General features: G+C 43.3%; 2 protein-coding genes across 5 annotated transcripts in view; one reads left to right on the forward strand and one right to left on the reverse strand.

Annotated features, from left to right (window-relative positions):
- Window positions 1–475: 475 nt before the first annotated feature.
- ADHFE1 (alcohol dehydrogenase iron containing 1) overlaps window positions 476–19,527 on the forward strand; it is a 34,636-nt gene continuing 15,584 nt past the window's right edge. Inside the window, exons 1-9 of one of the 4 annotated variants that reach the window (XM_037058649.1) lie at window positions 476–553; window positions 7,421–7,458; window positions 9,151–9,197; window positions 10,487–10,540; window positions 10,719–10,816; window positions 11,849–11,905; window positions 12,057–12,253; window positions 13,701–13,778; window positions 15,591–15,696. In XM_037058649.1, coding sequence (XP_036914544.1) covers window positions 495–553; window positions 7,421–7,458; window positions 9,151–9,197; window positions 10,487–10,540; window positions 10,719–10,816; window positions 11,849–11,905; window positions 12,057–12,253; window positions 13,701–13,778; window positions 15,591–15,696 — 734 coding nt within the window. In that variant the 5' untranslated portion in view covers window positions 476–494. Of the gene's footprint in view, window positions 554–5,714; window positions 7,066–7,420; window positions 7,459–9,150; window positions 9,198–10,486; window positions 10,541–10,718; window positions 10,817–11,517; window positions 11,573–11,750; window positions 11,906–12,056; window positions 12,254–13,700; window positions 13,779–15,590; window positions 15,697–19,527 lie in introns of those variants that run through there. The other 3 variants (XM_037058650.1, XM_037058652.1, XM_037058651.1) reach the window with 3 other exon arrangements.
- On the reverse strand, window positions 15,859–16,377 carry LOC118995521 (40S ribosomal protein S8-like). The gene has a single exon (XM_037058653.1). It carries the CDS (start codon window positions 16,375–16,377, stop codon window positions 15,859–15,861), a length of 519 nt encoding a protein of 172 aa, XP_036914548.1.

Raw genomic sequence — 19,527 nt, forward strand, 5'->3', positions numbered from 1 at the left:
CGTGAGGAGTGGTCATGTTGCTGTGTTCTTTGAGCATGTTTGCGTTTACACTTGCATGATTTAGCAATTGAACACAACACAGATCCTGTAAAAAGTGACCCTCGGGCTTTTTGCAGGGTTCTTGTTTGCTGAAACTGTTTAAATAGTGTCTTGGTTTTTTTCGGAAAGTACTTTAAGAAGTCATAGCATTTTAAAGAAATTAGTGGGAAAAGAAGGATCATGCTTTTCTCGTTCCCTTCGTGTGAATTAGAGGGTTTCAGGTAGAGAGACTTAAGTATCCAAGACCGCACCGAGCAATTTCAAAGCTGGATGGGGAGACAGCCCCTGCGACAGTTGAGGTTTTGACTAGTGGGAAAGTGGTCCTGAGCCCCGGGGCTGACGCGGGGGGCTGAGCTAGGGAGGCTGGTGGGCAGTCCCGGGAAGAGGCAGGCGCTGTAGCAATTGGCCAGCCTGGGGGTTGGGGGTGGGGCCACGGGGAAGACAAACACGCAGTCATGGCCGCTGCCTCCCGCTCTCGGGTCGCGCACTTGCTGAGGCAACTGCAGCGTGCAGCGTGAGTGCGGGGCCCGGTGGGCGGGTGGGGGACCCGAGGGTGCCATCGTTTCCACGCAGCCCCTCTGGGCGTGATGCGCCTGGGCCCCGAGCACTGTCTTTTGGGTTACTTTGATTAACCTGGGGAAGGGACTACTGCATGCGCGGCCGCTTTGCCGCTTTGCGCTGGGCGAGACATCGTTGCCACAGTGCTGAGCAATCACGCAAAGCGCAGTGAGGCAGGTTTTTACCCCTTTCTATACACAGTTAAGGAAACAGGCCCAGAGAGGATAGTGCCTGGTCCCACGTCATGTCAGCTCATGGCTTGGCACAATGACCGAGACAAATTCGTGTATCCAATCAGTGCATTTATACTGGGTGCATGTTATGTGCCAAAAAACTATTCTAGGAGCTGGGGATACAACGATGAAGGGCACTGGAGCACTATAAAGTCTAGTAGGATATAGGGTTGAGAGGTTAGGGTTTGTAAAATGGGTCTGGGCGGAATGCATCGGACAGAGGGTGTAGAAGAGAAAGATGAAGCTGAGAAGTCACCAGAAGCTTCCCTCCCTCTCATGTGCAGCGCTGTTACAGCAGGACTTTTAAAATGTTATGACGTGTGTGACTTTCCTCTGTAAAGAAAAAATGCAAGGTACATAAGCAGCCGTCTGGTAAAATACGTTGGGTGGCTGGTGCAATATTGGGCCTGGAAAAAATTCAAACAAACAGGTGGAGAAAAATAAGGTGCTAGGGGGCACTAGAGAGAAATTTCAGGCCAAGGGAAGAGAAGCACCAGAGGCAAGAGAAGTAGAAAGTCTGCACCCTCTAGCCCCTTCATAGGAAAAGACAGATGGTGAAAGACCATGAAAAGAAAATAGAACTTACTGGGCACTTACCATGTGCCAGGCACTGTCCTACACACTTTACACATACTATTAATAGTAACTAATCCTTACAACAACCCACTGCAATACTGTATAATAGCCTCATATTATAGGTGAAGAAATAAAGGCATGGAGAAAAAGAATTTGGTGTCACACAGCTAAGCAAATGGCACAGCCATAATATGAACTCATATATTCTGGTTTTACAGTTCTTGTTCTCATCTAAGGAGTTTGAATTGTGCCGTGTGGCTAATGGAAAATTGTGGAAGCAATAATTCTTTTAAAAAAATTTTCTACTGATTATGCCACTACAGTTGTCCTATTCCCCCCTTCATTCCCCTCCACCCTGCACACCCCTCCCCCACCATTCCCCCCTTTCATTTTTGTCCATGTGTCACAAGTTCTTTAAATTCTCTATTTCCCATACTATTCTTGCCCTCCCCCTATTTTCTACCTACCGTCTATGCTACTTATTCTCTGTACCTTCTCCCTCGTTCTCCTCCTCCACTCCCCTGTTGCTAACCCTCCATGTGATCTCCATTTCTGTGGTTCTGCTCCTGATCTAGCTGTCCTCTTAGAAGCAATAATTCTTACTGTGAAAACACTAATATGTTGAAATGCCCCATGAAAAAAGAATTCAATGACCAAATAGGTTTGGGAAACTGCTCACTGCCGCATAGCTGTCTTGGACAGTCGGGATGTATGTGAGTGCATGAAGGGCTCTGGGAAGTCATGCAAGGGGAGCAAATGGTCAATTGTATTTAAACTCTTCATTCTGAACTTGTGTCATCAGAGACCTTTTCACCAAGCAACACCATTTCTAGCCCCCAGAAGTGTCGTGCAGATATGTTTTTAGAATTGTTGCATGAGAAAGGTGTGTGGCATAATTAGAATTAAGTTAGAGCTTCCTGGTGGCAGTGGAGAGTGGAAAAGAAATACTAGAGGTGGTTGCAGAGCGCTCCAGCTGAAAGGTGATGGCTTCGGACACCAAGGAGAGGCAGCCAGTACAAGAGGTAGATATGAGAAATATTGAGGAATTGGTTAGAATCAGCAAGATTTTGTATAGTTTTGTGAGATAAAGAGAAATTGAGGTTTCTGCCTGGGGCATCAGGTAAATACTGGGGACATTTACCGAAGTCAGTACTATGAGAGAGTTCACTTTAGGAGGAAGGTGATGACTTAGAAGCCCTGGGCATTTTGAGTTGGACATGACTCAGGCATATCCAGATGAAGACCCCCAGGTGGGAATGGAATATGTTATTCTGGAATGCAGGAGCAAGTTGAGAACGCACCGTAAGTGTGGCAGCAAAGGCCCTGGCAAACTGTAAGCGTAGAAGAAAAGGGCTGAGAATGCAGTCCCGGGGAGCAGCACTGTTATAGCCTAAGTAGTAAAGCGGTGCTTTGTTGGTCCTACACATTTTTTAAATAAGGTAAGCATTTAAAAGAGATTTTTCAAATAAAAATCTTGGCAAATTAGGAAATGGCATGATGGGACCCACATCTGGAGGAAGTCTGCAGGGGCCGAGGCAGCGGCCACCTCCTTTGGACAGGGGTGCACGCCAGCTTCCTGAGAGACCCAGCACAGCCCACCACTCACTCCACACAGCAGCTGCTCTGACGTGCTCTGGCCTCTTGTTTTCATTACCTGCTGGCCTCCTTAGGCATCTGGATTTGCAAACAATCTGCACTTCAAATGGAGAAAAAGAAGCCAGCATTAAAGGACTGGAGTCCTGGCCAAAGAGATGGGAGCAAACCCAGAAGGGAAAGACATCACAGTAACTGCAGATTTACAGAGTTCTCATCCCCTGGGGTACACCGGGAACAAAATAGCCCAACATCCCTGGCACTTAATTGTGTGCATGGAACAGGTGGAGCAGATGATAAACTAGTAAGTTTAGAGTAAATTAGATGTTGATGAACAAGATAAAGTAAAGGAAGATTGGATGTTGGAGGAGGAGATGCAAGTTTAGAAAAGATGGTCAGAGAAGACCTCATCATTTCTTATTACTGCTGTCACAGATTATTGTGAACACGGTGGGTGAAAACAACACACATTTATTCTCTTACAGTTCTGAAGTTTGGGAAGTCTAAAATCAGTTTTACTGGGCCAAAATGAAGGCCACACTCCCTTCAGAGACTCTAGGGGAGAACTCATCTGTCTTGCTCTATCCAGCTTCTAGAGTTGTGCTCCTTAAATTCCTCTGCTTGTGGCCCCTTTCTCCAGCGTCACCGCCTGCAATGTAGAATCCTGCTTCAGTAGTCACATTGCCTGCTGTGCCAAATCTCCCTCTGGCTCCCTTATGAGGATGCTTGTGATTACATTTAGGGCCCAGCCAGATAATCCAGGATAATCTCTCCTTCTCATAATCCTTAATTTAACCACACCAGCAGATGTGCTTTATAAAGTAATATTCACAGATTCCAGGGATTGGGACCCCAGATACCTTCAGGGACTCAGCTGATCACACTCACTGAGAATTAAATGTTGCAGAAAGACCAGTGGGGGGAGGGAGTGAACCAGGTGGCTCTTTGGGAAGGTGCCTAGAGGTGAAGCAATACCCAGTGTGGTTTCAGAACATGGTGCCTGGAGCAGAGTGCGTGAGGGGGAGACAAGGTCAGAGACATTGGGGGCCAGGTGGGTGGCCAAGGGTGACCCCAATATTTTTTACCTGACCCCAACAATTTTTTTACCTGGAAAGATGAAGTTGCCATTAAACTGGGGTGGGGAGGAGGCTTCGAGGGAAGCTGAGTCTTAAGCAGGGAAACTGAGATGCCTAACAGATATTCAAGTGCAGTTGAACCCGGAATTCAGGTGAGAGGTCTAAACTAGAAGATAAATGTGGAAGTCATCAGCATAGAAGGTATTCATGGCCATGAGACCAGGTAAGGTTACTCAGGGAGTGAGTGTGGAAAGAGCTGCATTCTAGGCTGCATTCTAGGACCCATGGGCTGCATTCTAGGACCCTCCAGCATTCAGACTCAAGAGCATGAAGAGCAATTGGTCAAGGAGCAAGCAGCCAGTGTGGGAGAGAGAAAACCAGAGAGTGGTGTCCTGGAAGCCAAGGGAAGAAAGTGTTTCCAGGGAGGAGGTAATGGACAAGAGGATGCTGTTGACAGGTCGGGTAAGGTAAGAACTGAACTTAGAAGGGAGTCAGGTATTAGCAAAGTGAGGGTTTTAGTGACCTTGTCAGTGGAATCATGGGCAAAGACCAATTGGAAGAGGTTCCAGAGCTGATAGGAGAAGAGAAATTGGAGAGAGCAGGTATAGTCAGCTAAAGGGAGGGAGAGAGGTGGGGGCAGCATCAGGAGAGGAAAGAGGAACAAGAGAAGGTTATCGTTTGCTTTGCAGGGTGGGTGGATAAAACCATTTTATGTAATGGTTTTAATACAATAAAACCATTAGGTTGTATTGCTATTGCTTTCTAATACAATATGGGAAAAGGTCTATTGGGAGGGAAATTTTGATAAGGAAGAGAAAGAAGGAGGAACAACTAGTAATGCCCTTAAGTGGGACTGAGACATAGTACACAGGTGAGGGGCAGGCGTTTGCTAAAAGCATGGCCAGTTTTATCAGTGATGCAAGGAAGGAAGCCAGAGGGTTAGGCCAGAGCCAGGAGGTGGGTGGGAGAGGTGTTTGCTCTAACGGGGGTTTCCTCTACTTCCCCTAGGAGCCAGGAAGCTCATCAGTGGCTTTGGGCCATTCTAAGAAGGTGGGGGAGACCAGTCCATTCTCCCTTCCCCAGGTCAGGTTCTGTGTCTTTGCACACCAGGAAAACAGAGAAGGTCAGGGAATTTAAAATGTCTTCATTCACTACTCATCTATTCAGTATAAAGGGCTTACTTTGTGCCCAGCACTATGCTAGCCACTACAGATAAAGTTGTGGAAAAGGTTAGCTCTTGCCTTATCACAAAATTTACATTCTCGAGGCAAATGGAAACAGGAAAGAGGCACAGTGTGGTAACAGTTTTAATGGGAAGGGAAGTGCAGGGATCATAGAGAGAGGGTGCCTTCCGTGGCCCCCAAGGCCTTAGGGGAAAATGCCCAGGGGAACTGACATCAGAACTGGCAACAGAAAAGAACACTAGTTATCCAGAAGAGTGGCGAAAGTAAGTTCCAGGCAGAGAAAATACAGACAAAGTTCTGGAGGCAAGAGCATGTGTGGTTGATTAAAAGAACCAAGTTTCTTTTTCAAGAGCTCAGCCCCGGAGATGGAAGGTGATGAGGAGCCAGGCTGGAGAGGTTAGCAGGGCCTCATCTGAACTTTATCTAAGAGCCATCAAAAGTACTTTGATGAACCATCAAAGTACTTTTAAACAAGGGAGTGACATCATTGTAAATATACCCCTAGCCACAGTGTGGCAAAGGGGGAGTGAAGAGAAGCATGTTAGGAACTTGATAGTAAACCAGACGAGAGAGAACACCGGAACAAGAGAGTGGCAGAGGACCCCAGAGTAGTGGGCAGATTTGGGTAGAGAAATACTGGGGGCCTTGATGCATGGTTGGTTACAAAGGGTGAGGGGTGAGCCCAAGACAGAAGCCAACACTTTAAGCAATGGGCAGAGTGGAAAAGAAGCCACAAGGAGAATAATTGCAGGTCAGCAGGGAGTCCTAGAAGCCAAGAGCGTTTCAGGCCCACAGTGTCCAGTGCTTTGAGAGCACGGTGTTGGGAGGAGGTCTGAAGGGTGAGGATACAGTAGGAGAGCTGGGACTTGTGAAGACAGCAGCCTATCTTAGGGGGCCAAAGAATGTAGGGGAGGCAAGGAAATAGGGCCAGCAGATGCAGGTCAGGAGTGCAGCACCACAGAAAGAGCAAGCCCGAAGGGAAATGAGGTTGAGAGTTCTAAGCATGAAAATCTTAAACATGATACAAGATCAAGTCAAGGGGAGAACTAGTAAATACAGGACAGACAGAGGTCCTGATAAGGCAAGAGGGGATGGGATGAAAGCTTTGCGTGTGATTTTTTCCTTCCCTTTGCACCTCTTTTCTTGTCCTTGGAGGGAAATAAGCCCGCCTGTGAAGGAGAGAACACCTTGGCCTTGCCTACTTTCATTTTTCCCGGGGGAGCCTGCCGCTGGATCAGACCGGCTGGGATGCTCCTGGGGAACCCGTAGCACCTGGCGTGCTCAACTTCGCCCACGAGATGGCAGCTGTGATTCACGGTGGCGCTCACGCTGGCTTCCCCTGTAGTTTTGACTTTCGGTTTTTGAGATCTTGACCACCACTGAATTCAACCTTTTTCTTTCTCCTTCCCATTCAGATGTTTTCATTACAAATCTGAATGGCGGAGGTTAGACACTCAGGTATCTATGATACCCACTCTGAAAAAGTGCTCTGGGCAATAAATACAAACAAAACCCTTTCTCAACAAACATAACGAGTAAGACAAAAGGAAGCTAGAGTAGGGGACTGTCCACGAAGGAGGATGCTACCAAGACAGGGAAGGGATAGGAAGGCAAGGGTAGAGGAGCAGGTGCGAGTGCAATTCAGGCGGAAGTGGACGAGCCGGGGAGTCTGGGAGGTGGTCGCTGGTCCCTGAATCTTGGCAGAGGAAGGGCGGAGGCTAGAGGTGGCCTCAGGAAGGCCAGCAGATGAGGCCCAGAACCTGTATGAAGAAAAATGAAACAGCTGACGACAGTGGGAAAACACAGGTGGGGAAGAGGAGGTGTGCGAGTAGTTAACATTGGGTCAGTTTCGTCGAAGCTTCTAACTGGTAAGAACTGAGACCAGGGACTCCATCTTAAACTTGCCTGTGTCCCCAGAATGCTCCCGGGCGTTTATTAAGTACTGTTTGAATAATTAATGAAAAAAAGAGCTTACAACACTGGAAGACTCAGGCCACATTTGTGTCCATGGTGATTTCTGATTTTTTTCTATGTTCAATCTTTGTCAATAGCTACTATTTTACTAGTAAGACTGCAGAGCAAGTTACTTTGTCTGCTCATCTTTGGATTTTCTAGTTTTGCTTCAGTTTTTCCTTTGTTTTGTTTTTCTCCTTCTCTCTAGATGCCAGTGCCCAACTCATTCTCATACTTACTCCCAAGGTAATAATACATTTTGTGTTTTTAAACTGGCCTCAATTTCCGTTTCCACAGTTGGCACTCCAATACACTTGGGCAAAGGGTAAAGCAAGCAAATCAAGGGATAGGAGAAGGAGGTTGATGAAAATGGTTGCCAAAATTGGTAATATGTGGTTCTAATTGCACACAGTTAGCTGAATATATGCTGCTGATTGTGTGTTTGGCTCTAATATATATTTAATTTGTTTTATAATGTTTTTCTGTTTTAAATAATTATTTGCAAAGCTAAAAATGATGCCATGGAGACACTCTTAGGATTGTCTGAGCCATCAAACAATTAATAAAGATGAAATCTTTTGAACGTTCTAATACATCTCAAAAAAGAAAGAAGCTAAAGAGCAAAGGCAGTTTCTAGAATTAAAAATTTGTGTATTAATTTTTAAAATAATATTTTATTAAAATAGCATTCTCTTTCTTGATAATTAAAAATAACGACAAGTTTTCATTTCCCACAAATGTCTTAATCCTTACCCACTCCATTGTGCACAGACCAGCAGGAAGCTCATTGTAGCTTCAGCAATGAATTACTGACACAAATGAATTACTGACACAAACACTGATTTCACCTCTTGGAAGAAAAGGTCAAATATAAACAGTGAGGTGAGGAGAGGGATGAAAAGTAAAGGGGCTGGCCAAAAGGACCCGAAGCAGAAACCCCCAGAGAGGCCCGTTGGGAGTGGAACAGAGACAGAAAAACTGAGTGCTTTGCAGCTGGTGGAGTGACTCACACTGCAGGACAAGCCAAGGGACCGCCCATCCGCTAACGGCCACCCACCAAACAGAAGGCTTTCCGGCCCTCGTGAGTGAGCCTGTGCAGAACTTTGTCTTCAGCTGATTTTCTCCAACTCTTACTGGATTTCAACAAAGAATGGGGAATTTCCTATTTGGGTGAATAAAATTAGTGGTTTAGAGAAAGTTAACTTCACAGTTTAATAGGATCCAATTTATGTCATTTCCTAAACCTGAGTCACAAGAGTAATAGATTAGATTAACCAGGGCTGATTTAAAAGTAAGTAGATAAAAACAAGTACATTTAGTGGGGCCCTCTTGTTGTTCCAATACTGCAGAAAATCATTTTGCTCTACCTACAGCTGTTGCAAAGAAGTATCAATTTATAAAAATTTTTAGTTACATTTCACACAGAAAGCGAAAATGTTTATATTTATAAACTTGAGAAATAGAAATACCTTAGTTTGATAAGTAATCTCCAAGGAAAAATTATTAATTAAAACAAATGATCGCAGGTACTGTAAGAAGTGTGAGCAAGATTCTAATTGATGAATCTGCTAACAATTGTTCTCTAATAATAACCCAACACTAGAGCCTAGAAGATATCTTTTTCTAAAAGATTTTTACACATTTTTATGTTTTTGAAAACATAAAAGATTATGTTTTCAAAACTATATGTTAATTTTAATGGGGAAAATATTTTAAGCAACTTTATTTTCACACAATCAGATCAAGTTAGCATTGCATTCTCTTAAAATATAGGTTTTAATTTTAATTTGATATGCAACAATGAAACCTGAAAAATATATTTCAGGCAAGGCTGCAAGAGAGATGCTTATATTCACTGCTAGAATACTAATTTACTATCAAATAATGATATTTTTCTGTTTTTGAGGCCTGCTCTGATACTAAGTTTTACATTTCTAGCTCCTGGGCTTCCACCTTCTGGAAAAACGACAGATTATGCCTTTGAGGTAAATTTATCATCCCTTCTTTCTTTCATGGATGATCTAAAAATACAACTAGAGTATGCATTATTATCTCATTTGAAGTCTGCTATTAATCGGTGTCCTTTAATCTCAATATTTGATCAGGCCCTATTTAGCAAAATACCTTGTTAGGATAATGGAATATAAGTCTTCTGATAACATGAGTAACCACTAGAATACCATCTTCTGTACGGCCATTAAAATAAGACAAATTCTCAGTTCTACAAACTTTCCAGTTTATATATGTTGTATGTTAAATCTTCTTTAGTTTTGTAAGTATAACACCCCCTAAAGATTGTATCAAGTAACCTTCTGACACAAAGATAAAGAAACAACTCATTCTGATGAATCTTTATCACACTGTAATTACATAATTATTTGTTTAAATCTGTGTCTTCTCCCAGTTCAGGACTTGTAAATTAAATGTCACCAGGGCAGACAGCCAGCCAGGCCAGGAACAGGCTGGATGAGGACGGTGCTGAGTGCACTGAATGTGCAGGCCGTCTGAAGACTGCGTCCTCCCCTCAGCCCCACTGGGTCACTGCCACATGGGAATGCAGGCCCATGCGCCCAGTTATTCCAGAGAGATCGCACAGTCACATTGGATATTTTTATGCCGATTTTTAAGGGTTACGAGCCAATTCAATAAAGAAATCTAAACATACTGTGGATCAAACAAAACACATCTTTAGGCTGATAGTGACTATTCATCCATCGGTATAAAAGCTGTTCTCTCAGCTGTAAACTTTATAAGACTGTTTCTCTTGTTCATAGTTGTACAGCCAGAGCCTAGCACAGAATCTGGAGCATAGTAGGCACTCGGTAGCATTGGGTGGGTGGAAAAACAGGTGGACAATTGGATGGATGGATGCATGCATGCAAGGATAGTTGGATAGAAGAATGGTTGGGTGATGAATGGTTGGATGAATGAATGAAGAGGTGAAAATATAAGAGGAAGTAACAACATTTAAATTGAAAAATAAGAAATTTGAGAGGTAACTTAGTTGTGGAGACAAGGAAAGGCAGGCATTTCAAGCTGAGGAAAGAATGGAGAGTTTATGATGTGTCTGGAAAAAGATAAGTAATTTCAGTGTGGCTAGAGCCAGGGTTTGCTTAAAGAAGTAGGGTGAGTCTGGGGCCAGATAGAGTGAACAGGAAGGCCATGGTACAGGACATATACTTTATTCTCTGGGCAATGAGGAAATATTTCAGGCTTTAGAAATGAAGTGGTTATTCTCTTATACAGCCATCACCCAAATCTTTTTTTTTTTCAGATGGCTGTTTCAAACATTAGATATGGAGCAGGAGTTACAAAGGAAGTGGGAATGGCAAGTATTTAACATTTCTGCAGTCTATTGGAGAGGTTACATATCTTTTAAAACAAATGCAAATGGACAAAAATTGAGTCCTTTGTTTAAAAAAAGTTTAATGTTAAGTTGGTCAGATGTGTCTATTACATTTCTAGTGTAATCAGACCTAACGTATAAATTATTGTTGTTATTGCAGGACCTACAAAACATGGGCGCTAAAAACGTTTGTATGATGACAGACAAGAACCTCTCCCGGCTCCCTCCTGCACAAATAGTTATGGATTCCCTGGTGAGGCACGGNCCAGAGAGATCGCACAGTCACATTGGATATTTTTATGCCGATTTTTAAGGGTTATGAGCCAATTCAATAAAGAAATCTAAACATACTGCGGATCAAACAAAACACATCTTTAGGCTGATAGTGACTATTCATCCATCGGTATAAAAGCTGTTCTCTCAGCTGTAAACTTTATGAGACTGTTTCTCTTGTTCATAGTTGTACAGCCAGAGCCTAGCACAGAATCTGGAGCATAGTAGGCACTCGGTAGCATTGGGTGGGTGGAAAAACAGGTGGACGATTGGATGGATGGATGCATGCATGCAAGGATAGTTGGGTAGAAAAATGGTTGGGTGATGAATGGTTGGATGAATGAATGAAGAGGTGAAAATATAAGAGGAAGTAACAACATTTAAATTGAAAAATAAGAAATTTGAGAGGTAACTTAGTTGTGGAGACAAGGAAAGGCAGGCATTTCAAGCTGAGGAAAGAATGGAGAGTTTATGATGTGTCTGGAAAAAGATAAGTAATTTCAGTGTGGCTAGAGCCAGGGTTTGCTTAAAGAAGTAGGGTGAGTCTGGGGCCAGATAGAGTGAACAGGAAGGCCATGGTACAGGACATATACTTTATTCTCTGGGCAATGAGGAAATATTTCAGGCTTTAGAAATGAAGTGGTTATTCTCTTATACAGCCATCACCCAAATCTTTTTTTTTTTCAGATGGCTGTTTCAAACATTAGATATGGAGCAGGAGTTACAAAGGAAGTGGGAATGGCAAGTATTTAACATTTCTGCAGTCTATTGGAGAGGTTACATATCTTTTAAAACAAATGCAAATGGACAAAAATTGAGTCCTTTGTTTAAAAAAAGTTTAATGTTAAGTTGGTCAGATGTGTCTATTACATTTCTAGTGTAATCAGACCTAACGTATAAATTATTGTTGTTATTGCAGGACCTACAAAACATGGGCGCTAAAAACGTTTGTATGATGACAGACAAGAACCTCTCCCGGCTCCCTCCTGCACAAATAGTTATGGATTCCCTGGTGAGGCACGGTGTACACTTTAAGGTTTATGATAATGTGAGGGTGGAACCAACTGATAGAAGGTAATTTTTTATTGTTGTTGTTGTTATTTACTTTCAATGGAAGCCCACACATATCACTGTTGCTTGAAACTTGCTGCAAAAGTTGCTTAGTGGCATGTAAGTTTATTTCTGAAAAGTGTTACATAATGGCTTTTCTTTTCCTTTCTCACAGCTTCATGGAAGCTATTGAGTTTGCCAAAAAGGGAGCTTTTGATGCCTATGTTGCTGTGGGTGGTGGCTCCACCATGGACACCTGTAAAGCCGCCAACCTGTATGCGTCCAACCCTCACGCTGATTTCCTAGACTACGTTAGTGCCCCCATTGGGAAGGGAAAGCCTGTTTCTGTGCCTCTTAAGCCTCTGATTGCAGGTAAAGATTGCTCATTTGCTTGTTTCTTCCTTTGTTTTGTTTTGCAATTGGCAAAAGGCCTTAGGAAAGATGCAAGCCAGGAATTCTAAGGTATGTGTTTCTAAAGCTTTCTGATTTCTTCATTTCAGTGTAGTACCTTGTTTAGAGATCAAAACAGAGCAAATTTATTTGTTTATAATGTTCATCTTCATTATTGCACAGATTGAAACAGTTTGGGCCAGTGGTAGGAAAGTTTGCAGATTTAAGCTATGAAGTCACTATGTGAAGGAGGGAAGGCCATCATTTACGTATCGTTAGCTCTCCCTGTAGGTAGGTTTGTCTTCTAAGCCCTTCTCGGTTTTGTCCCACTTTGCCAGCCACTATGGAGATTAAGTGGAACATTCACTATTATTTTTCTGGTGTCGACTCAACCCTTTCCTTTACATAATGGCTCTTCGGCTGACCTGAGGCTTTGTCTCTGCCCTGGGACATGTGGCCAGCCTGGCCACATAGCTCTGGGAGACATCTGCTCTGTGCCTGCAAGGGACACAGACATGCAAATGCAAATCAGAATAGCTTGTCTGTTTCACACAGACCTTAGCAGCTTTCTGTTTTTTTCGTCCCTCTCATTTTATACCTTTCAGCATATTCCTGTTTAAAGTTTTACGGCTAAAATGCCCTAACTGGCCACTGGAAAATACCAGTTTAAAGTCTCATCTTCTTTCTTCTGCCCCCATTGTTTAAAGGCCTGTGAGGGGATAGGAGTGAGGTGGGGGGCAGATGAGCTGCTTTGATGGGAATGAGCAATCAGCAGGGAGCGGCATAATTGACGTCTGGCAAATGGAACCCTCTGGTGAAACTGTGTCGGCATCACACAGAGGGGTGATTAGTAAAGTTTAGAAACTTGACAGAACTACAGAGCCGAGCCCAGCAAAGGCAGAGCATTACTGTGCTCGCTGCCAAGAGAGAATAAAGACATCTTTTAGAGAGGCAAATCCAAGTTTTCTTCCTGGGGTTGCCCAGCAGCCTGCATTTGAATATCCAACTGCAGCTGCGTCAGCTCTGGCGCTAGAGAAGCCTGAGGTTCCTAGAGTTCCTCACTGTTGATACAGAAAAAGACATCATACATACATGTCGAACCTGCATGTGGTTAATACAGACACGAACATCATCCATATGTGTTAACAGGCACAAGCATCATATACATACCAACATGCACATTACATGCATGCATGTTAATACAGATGCAAACGTTATGTATGTTAATGCTGGCCTAGGCACTGTACTGCTGTACATACGTGTTAATGCGGGCACACATGCATGCAAGTGAATAGAAATATAACATCAGACAAGCAACAGGGGCAGCAAAGCTTCCTTCTCTTTGTTTCTTACTTCCTAAGGCTGAATTAAATATCTCCACAGACCTTTATTTAGATGCTCTATTAATATCAATATTATTTTGTTCAAGTCCCAACTACTTCGGGAACTGGGAGTGAAACTACTGGAGTTGCCATTTTTGACTATGAGCCCTTGAAAGTAAAAACCGGTAAGAACTTTGCCCGGTAACTTTTTTAAAAATTCTCTCTTTTACCTTTCAAACCTAGCCCCTTTTATTTAATCCTAATATTTAGCAATCAAGGAGTTAAGGGAAGGGTATGTACATACACACATTTTTTTCTTTTTCTAAGTAGATGTAAAAATAGGGAAGAAGTCTAATAAACTTCTTTTTGAGAATTGCCTACAAAAGTGTATTGAAAAGACTTGAGTCTTTTTTAAATATAGTTTATTGATTATGCTATTATAGTTGTCCCATTTCCCCCTTCACTCCACTCCACCCTGCACACCCCCTCCCACCCACATTCCCCACCTTTAGTTCATGTCCATGTGTCATACTTACAAGTTCTTTAGCTTCTACATTCCCCATACTATTCTTGTCCTTTCCCTATTTTCTACTTACCATCTATACTACTTATTCTCTGTACCTTTCCCCCCCTTCCTCCTCCCACTCCCTTGTTGCTAACTCTCCATGTGATCTCCATTTCTGTGGTTCCACTCCTGATCTAGCTGTCCTCTTGGTTTGCTTTTGTTTTAGGTGTGGTTGTTAATAACTGTGAGTTTGCTGTCCTTTCACGGTTCATATTTTTCATCTTCTTTTTCTTAGATAAGTCCCTTTAACATTTCATATGATAAGGGCTTAGTGATGATGAACTCCTTGAACTTGACCTTATCTGAGAAGCACTTTATCTGCCCTTCCATTCTAAATGAAAGCTTTGCTGGATAGAGCAATCTTGGATGAAGTCCTTGCCTTTCATGACTTAGAAGGTCTTGAGTCTTGACTGGCCATTTTTCTGCCAAAGTTAGTGATGGTACGTCAGTAATAAAGGGTTATTCCTTTCCTTAGATATCTTTTTTTTACATTTTAAATCAATTTCATTGAGATATAATTTTTATATAATAAGATTCATGCATTTTAAGAGCCTGGTTTGATGGGCTTTGACAAATATAGATAGACACCCATTTAACTACCACTGCAATCAAGATGCAAAGCATCACCATCACTCCAGGGCAATCCCTCCCGTCCCATTCCCAGTAACCACCGTTCTGCTTTCCATCTTCTCTGTCATTTGTATTCTATCTTCTTCTCTGACTCTCAGCTAAGCGAGTGGAAATGTCCCTCTCTTTGAGTCTGGCTCAATATCCTTCTTTCAGGCCTTCGCAGCAGAATACATTGACATTCAACCACACATTTATAGTAACTTCTCTTTTTAAAATTAAATTACATTATCCTTTGACATCAAGGAATAATAATAATTACCAACACTTAAATTTTATCGTGATTTTTTAAAGAGTTTCCCATAATTTTGTCTCAAGTGATCCTTACAACAGCTCTGTGAGGGACAGGGGCCCTATGACCGTGTAGTCGAACCTCACAGAGAACTCAGGGAGGCTAAGCGACTTGCCCGAAGACTCGTGATCAGTTGCAGAGCAAAGACCCAAACTGGGGGTGAGCTAGTGAACCAGCTCTCTAACATTTACTAAGCAAATAAACCCTGATTTGTACAGCATTTGCCAATTCCTATGACATAAATACTCCCACCATAGCCAATGACATACTCAGCCTGCCTTTGGGAAGAGATGCACGTACTTGGCTCCTGCAAACTGAAAAGAGCTGCTCCACTGAAACACTCAGGTGTCTGACTCCAGACCTCTTTCCATGCTCCTTGCTGCCTCCCTATGTGAGAATAACTCATATCTCATATTTTTTATTTTTAGAATAATTGATTATCCTAAAGTTACTCAATGTTTGTAAATGAAGTCCATCGATACCTATAGCCTCTATTGAAAATCCCTGTCCTAGGCATTGGTTCCCGAGCCATCAAACCCACGCTGGGACTGATTGACCCTCTGCACACCCTGCATATGCCTGACCGGGTGGTCGCCAACAGTGGCTTCGATGTGCTTTGGTAGGTACCTGGAGGGGCATTTTCAGTACCTGGATCTAGGGACAGTATTTTCTTTCCTTTTTCTTTCTTTCTTTTTTCCCCCCCAAACAATGAAAACCTTTATTACATGAGCTGAGATAGGAGGGCAGAGGATTTATTTGCCTTTCCGGGCCTTGACTTACCTCAGATGGAACTCCAGCTCCTTGCCCTGGAGCACAAACCACCTGCTTGTCCACACTGGCCTGGCCTTGCGGCGGTGCGTGCAAGAAGCTTGCCCTGTTGGGACTGCTCCTCTAGAAAATGGCTGATTGTGGCATTCTTTTTCCTTTCTTCATCTTTCTCCTGAATTTTTTTCCTGATTGCTTTTTGTTTAAAATCTCTTCTTCCCTCAGGAGTAAGCTTGGCCCTTGTCTTGTGGCCCAGGGACAGTGCATGGTGGGACTCATACCACTGTCGATACTGTGTGCTGTCAGTGAGCATGATGCAGTTCTTAGCTAGGACCTTGGTACAGACCGGTTCATTGTTGAGCACATTGTTGACGACATCAATAATCCTTGTTTTGTGCTTACAACACTCTGAACCCCAGGAGAAGTTGCCCACGTCCAACCTCAAGGCTTGGTACTTCGTATTGCTTCCCTGCACGCAGACTGTTTGTGGGAGGCATGAGCCAATCAGTATTGGCAGCAGGGAGTCCCAGTTCATATCTTTACTTCTTGTGGCAAAGCTTTCTCTTGCCCTCAGTCTTGCAGCACTTGTGACAATTGTCCTGAGAGATGTCCATAGCTGGGCATCAGCTGGAAGAGCACAGTATTTTCTCAGTGAAAGTCCTTGCTAAACATTCACTGATTAGCTCTCCACAGCAACCTCAGCTTAGACTGTCATTATCCCCTTTCCTAAATGAAAAGAAGGATGCTGCTAGTGAGCAGAATAGTGAATAGGTGAGGCTCTGGGAGAGCCACAAACCTGCTGTTCAGGATGGACCACCCTAGCTGTAGCTGTGGCCACAGGGACAGGCAAAAGGAGCAGTTGAAGCTGGCCTGCCCCTGTGGCTACACTAACCAGAGAACGCCCAGAGCTGCCACAATGCGGAAGAGGGTAAGGGAGGGAGTTGACATTCCCTGAGCTGGGCCGTGCACACCATGTCAGCACTTCATACTCATTATCACTTCACCACAGCTCTGTGCCAGATGAAAAGAAGCACTGTCTTTGAGATGTTTAGTAACTTGCCCAGAGTTATACGGCGAGCTCCCTGGGCTTCAGCCGCTTTGCGCAATGGCTCCCTCGTCAGTGGCTTCTACCACAGACCTCACTGCTGAGCTCCAGGCCATTCATTCCAGTGGCTTCACAGAGGTCCCTTGGGCACTTCACACCAGCATGTGCCAAGCTACCCTATTTCATCCATTTGCACATGCACCTTTTTTCATATTTTAACATCTCAAATCAGAACATATCTTAAAATCTGTGGCATGGTATAGGGTTTTCTTCCCTAGTGGTGCAGTTTTTTAATGGTATGTTTTATAATGCACAATACCTTCATTTTGATGAAATCTGATAATTTTCTTAATTTCCACCTCCTTCCCCACCCCCTGCCCCAGCCAACATACCTCACAACTTCTCCTCTGAGTCCCTTACCTCAGTGAGCAACAGGACTCAGTAGGGACACCTCCTTTCTCTCATGCCCACACTAGCTATCGGATCCTATACTTTGTCATGCTGAATCTCTCTCAGATCTGCTCCCACCTCAGTGCTCCTGCCTTGGTTTAGGTCTACCCCAGCTCTTGCCTGGATGGTTGCAGTAGTCTCCTCATCAATCTGCTTGTTTCCATCCCATAGTCCTTCTGTCTGACCTCCAAACAGGCCTCACCAAACTTGCAGAATTCAAAATGACCATCAATACACACATACACATAGACAACTCTACCTTACAAGTCTTTCAGTGGCTTTCCATGCCTAATGTCCAAAGGTCAAATTTCTTTGGCCCTGGAATATTGACAATGCTCTACTCTTTATCTGCTTTTGTAACTGATTTTTCAGTTCCACTGGAGCATTCTTTCCTTGGTGGAGCCTTTACGGACCCTGCCCTCCCCTCTCCTCAAGTACAGCCGGCCATTCCATCCTTTGCACTTCCCTACTGGGGGGCCTGTACATTGCTTTTGAGACACCTCTCTTCACATGCCTGTCTCCTCAATGGACTGTGACCTTGGTGAGGATAAGACCGTCTTATTCACTTACCTATCCCTTCCCCTTGGCACATCATAGCTGTTGAATGAAGTTTGCACAAGCAGGTGGCAGCAGTTAGGATTCATTTCCAGGTCTATCCAAGTCTGTGACCTGCTTTTCTCCCTACATGATGCTGCCTGCCAAAAAATTGGACAGAATTGTTTTCGACTCTGTCCTGGCCAAAGTTGTCAATACTTTGAAGAGTTGTCCCCTAACAACTTGAAAATAAGGGAAATAAGATTATCCTCTCTAACTGGAGACTACCTAATAAATATATAATAGACCAAAGAAGTCACCTTTAAGTGAATGACTCCCAAGCCTGAAGACTTCACTGTCCATCAAAAAGGGGTGGGGATGGGCTCAGAAGAAAAAACTATGGTACTCACTCTTCCAAGTACTTTCTGAGGAAGAACCACTGGCCTGAAGTCTCTACCCCTGGTCCCCAGTGGCCAGTTCTGGAGATAGACACACCCATGTATTTAACCTTAGAGGCAATTCTCTTTGTTAGGACTTCAAGGTCCTTCTGATCTTGGACTAGCATCCATAGGACTTGCCAAGAGGGAGAAAAGATGCTCTCTAGAAGACTCAGGTGCCTACACCCCTCAGCAGTTATATTTCTCTTTATATATTTAATGGGACTTTCATATTTTATACATAGTTTCTATGAGCTCAGTTTGGTGAGACAGAGCTGCTCTTGGGCCCAGAATCAAGATGCACTCAGGGTACCTCAGTGAACCTTGCCACCCTGTCCCCTTCTCGTGGACACCTTATTCTTGCATAGCCCACGGAGTCCCTGTTTAGAACCACAAAGCCATAGCACCTGTTTACCAACTAATTTTTAAAAGTTCTAATGCTTTGTCCAAAAGATGTTATCTTCTTCTCAAGTACAGAAGAAAGGAAATTCTCCATTCTAAGACTGAAAACTGTAATTCATGCAAAAATCATTCATGTTATATTGTGTTCCCAATTCATCATTGATCTAGATAGTTATATTTATTACTGTCTTCAGCAGTGGATTAGCCAGAATTGATGGCCAACAAGCAGTTGGTGGAAATTCTGAAGCTTGGGTGTTGAAGTAGCCAACCCTACATTTAGGGCACTTCAGGAAGAAGAATTGGATTTTTTTTCAGGACAAGAATTAATAATAACGGTGAATAATAAATTTGACAATGTGCTGGTACCATGTGCTAAGAACTTTACATACGTCAACTCAACTCAACAGTAGCTCAGGAAAATGTTGCATTGTTTATCCATGTTGAAATCACAGGGAGGTGGTGACAACCCCCCAACCCCAGCCCACAGTGGGAGGATCCAGTGGGAGGATTTACACCCTGGCAGGGGCCCCCAGGGTCAGTGTTCTCACTCCCTCCGTGTACTCGTAATGGGAGGCTAGTGTAATTATGACCCTACTTGTGTAGTATAGCATTTGATTAATGCAAAGTATAAAATAGTAAATATGCTTTAGGAGGAAATAATTTTTTTAGATTCAGTGCTTTCCTTCATGACTTAAATGTTTAAAAATTCAACATGGTAAATATTTGTTTGCACTAGAAGGGATCGAAAAACTGCAGTGCTGTTAATGTAAGCTTCACTATATTAATTTCTATAACAAACAATGACTATTGTGGGCAA

Source organism: Sturnira hondurensis, unplaced genomic scaffold (assembly GCF_014824575.4).
Source record: "Sturnira hondurensis isolate 20B ecotype Veracruz unplaced genomic scaffold, ASM1482457v3 Scaffold0010128, whole genome shotgun sequence".
Taxonomy (NCBI): Eukaryota; Metazoa; Chordata; class Mammalia; order Chiroptera; family Phyllostomidae; genus Sturnira; species Sturnira hondurensis.

Bases quoted from the DNA above. Each gene is read 5' to 3' on its own strand.
- LOC118995521 (XM_037058653.1), bottom strand. From the start codon at position 16,377: ATGAACTGGGACTCCCTGCTGCCAATACTGATTGGCTCATGCCTCCCA.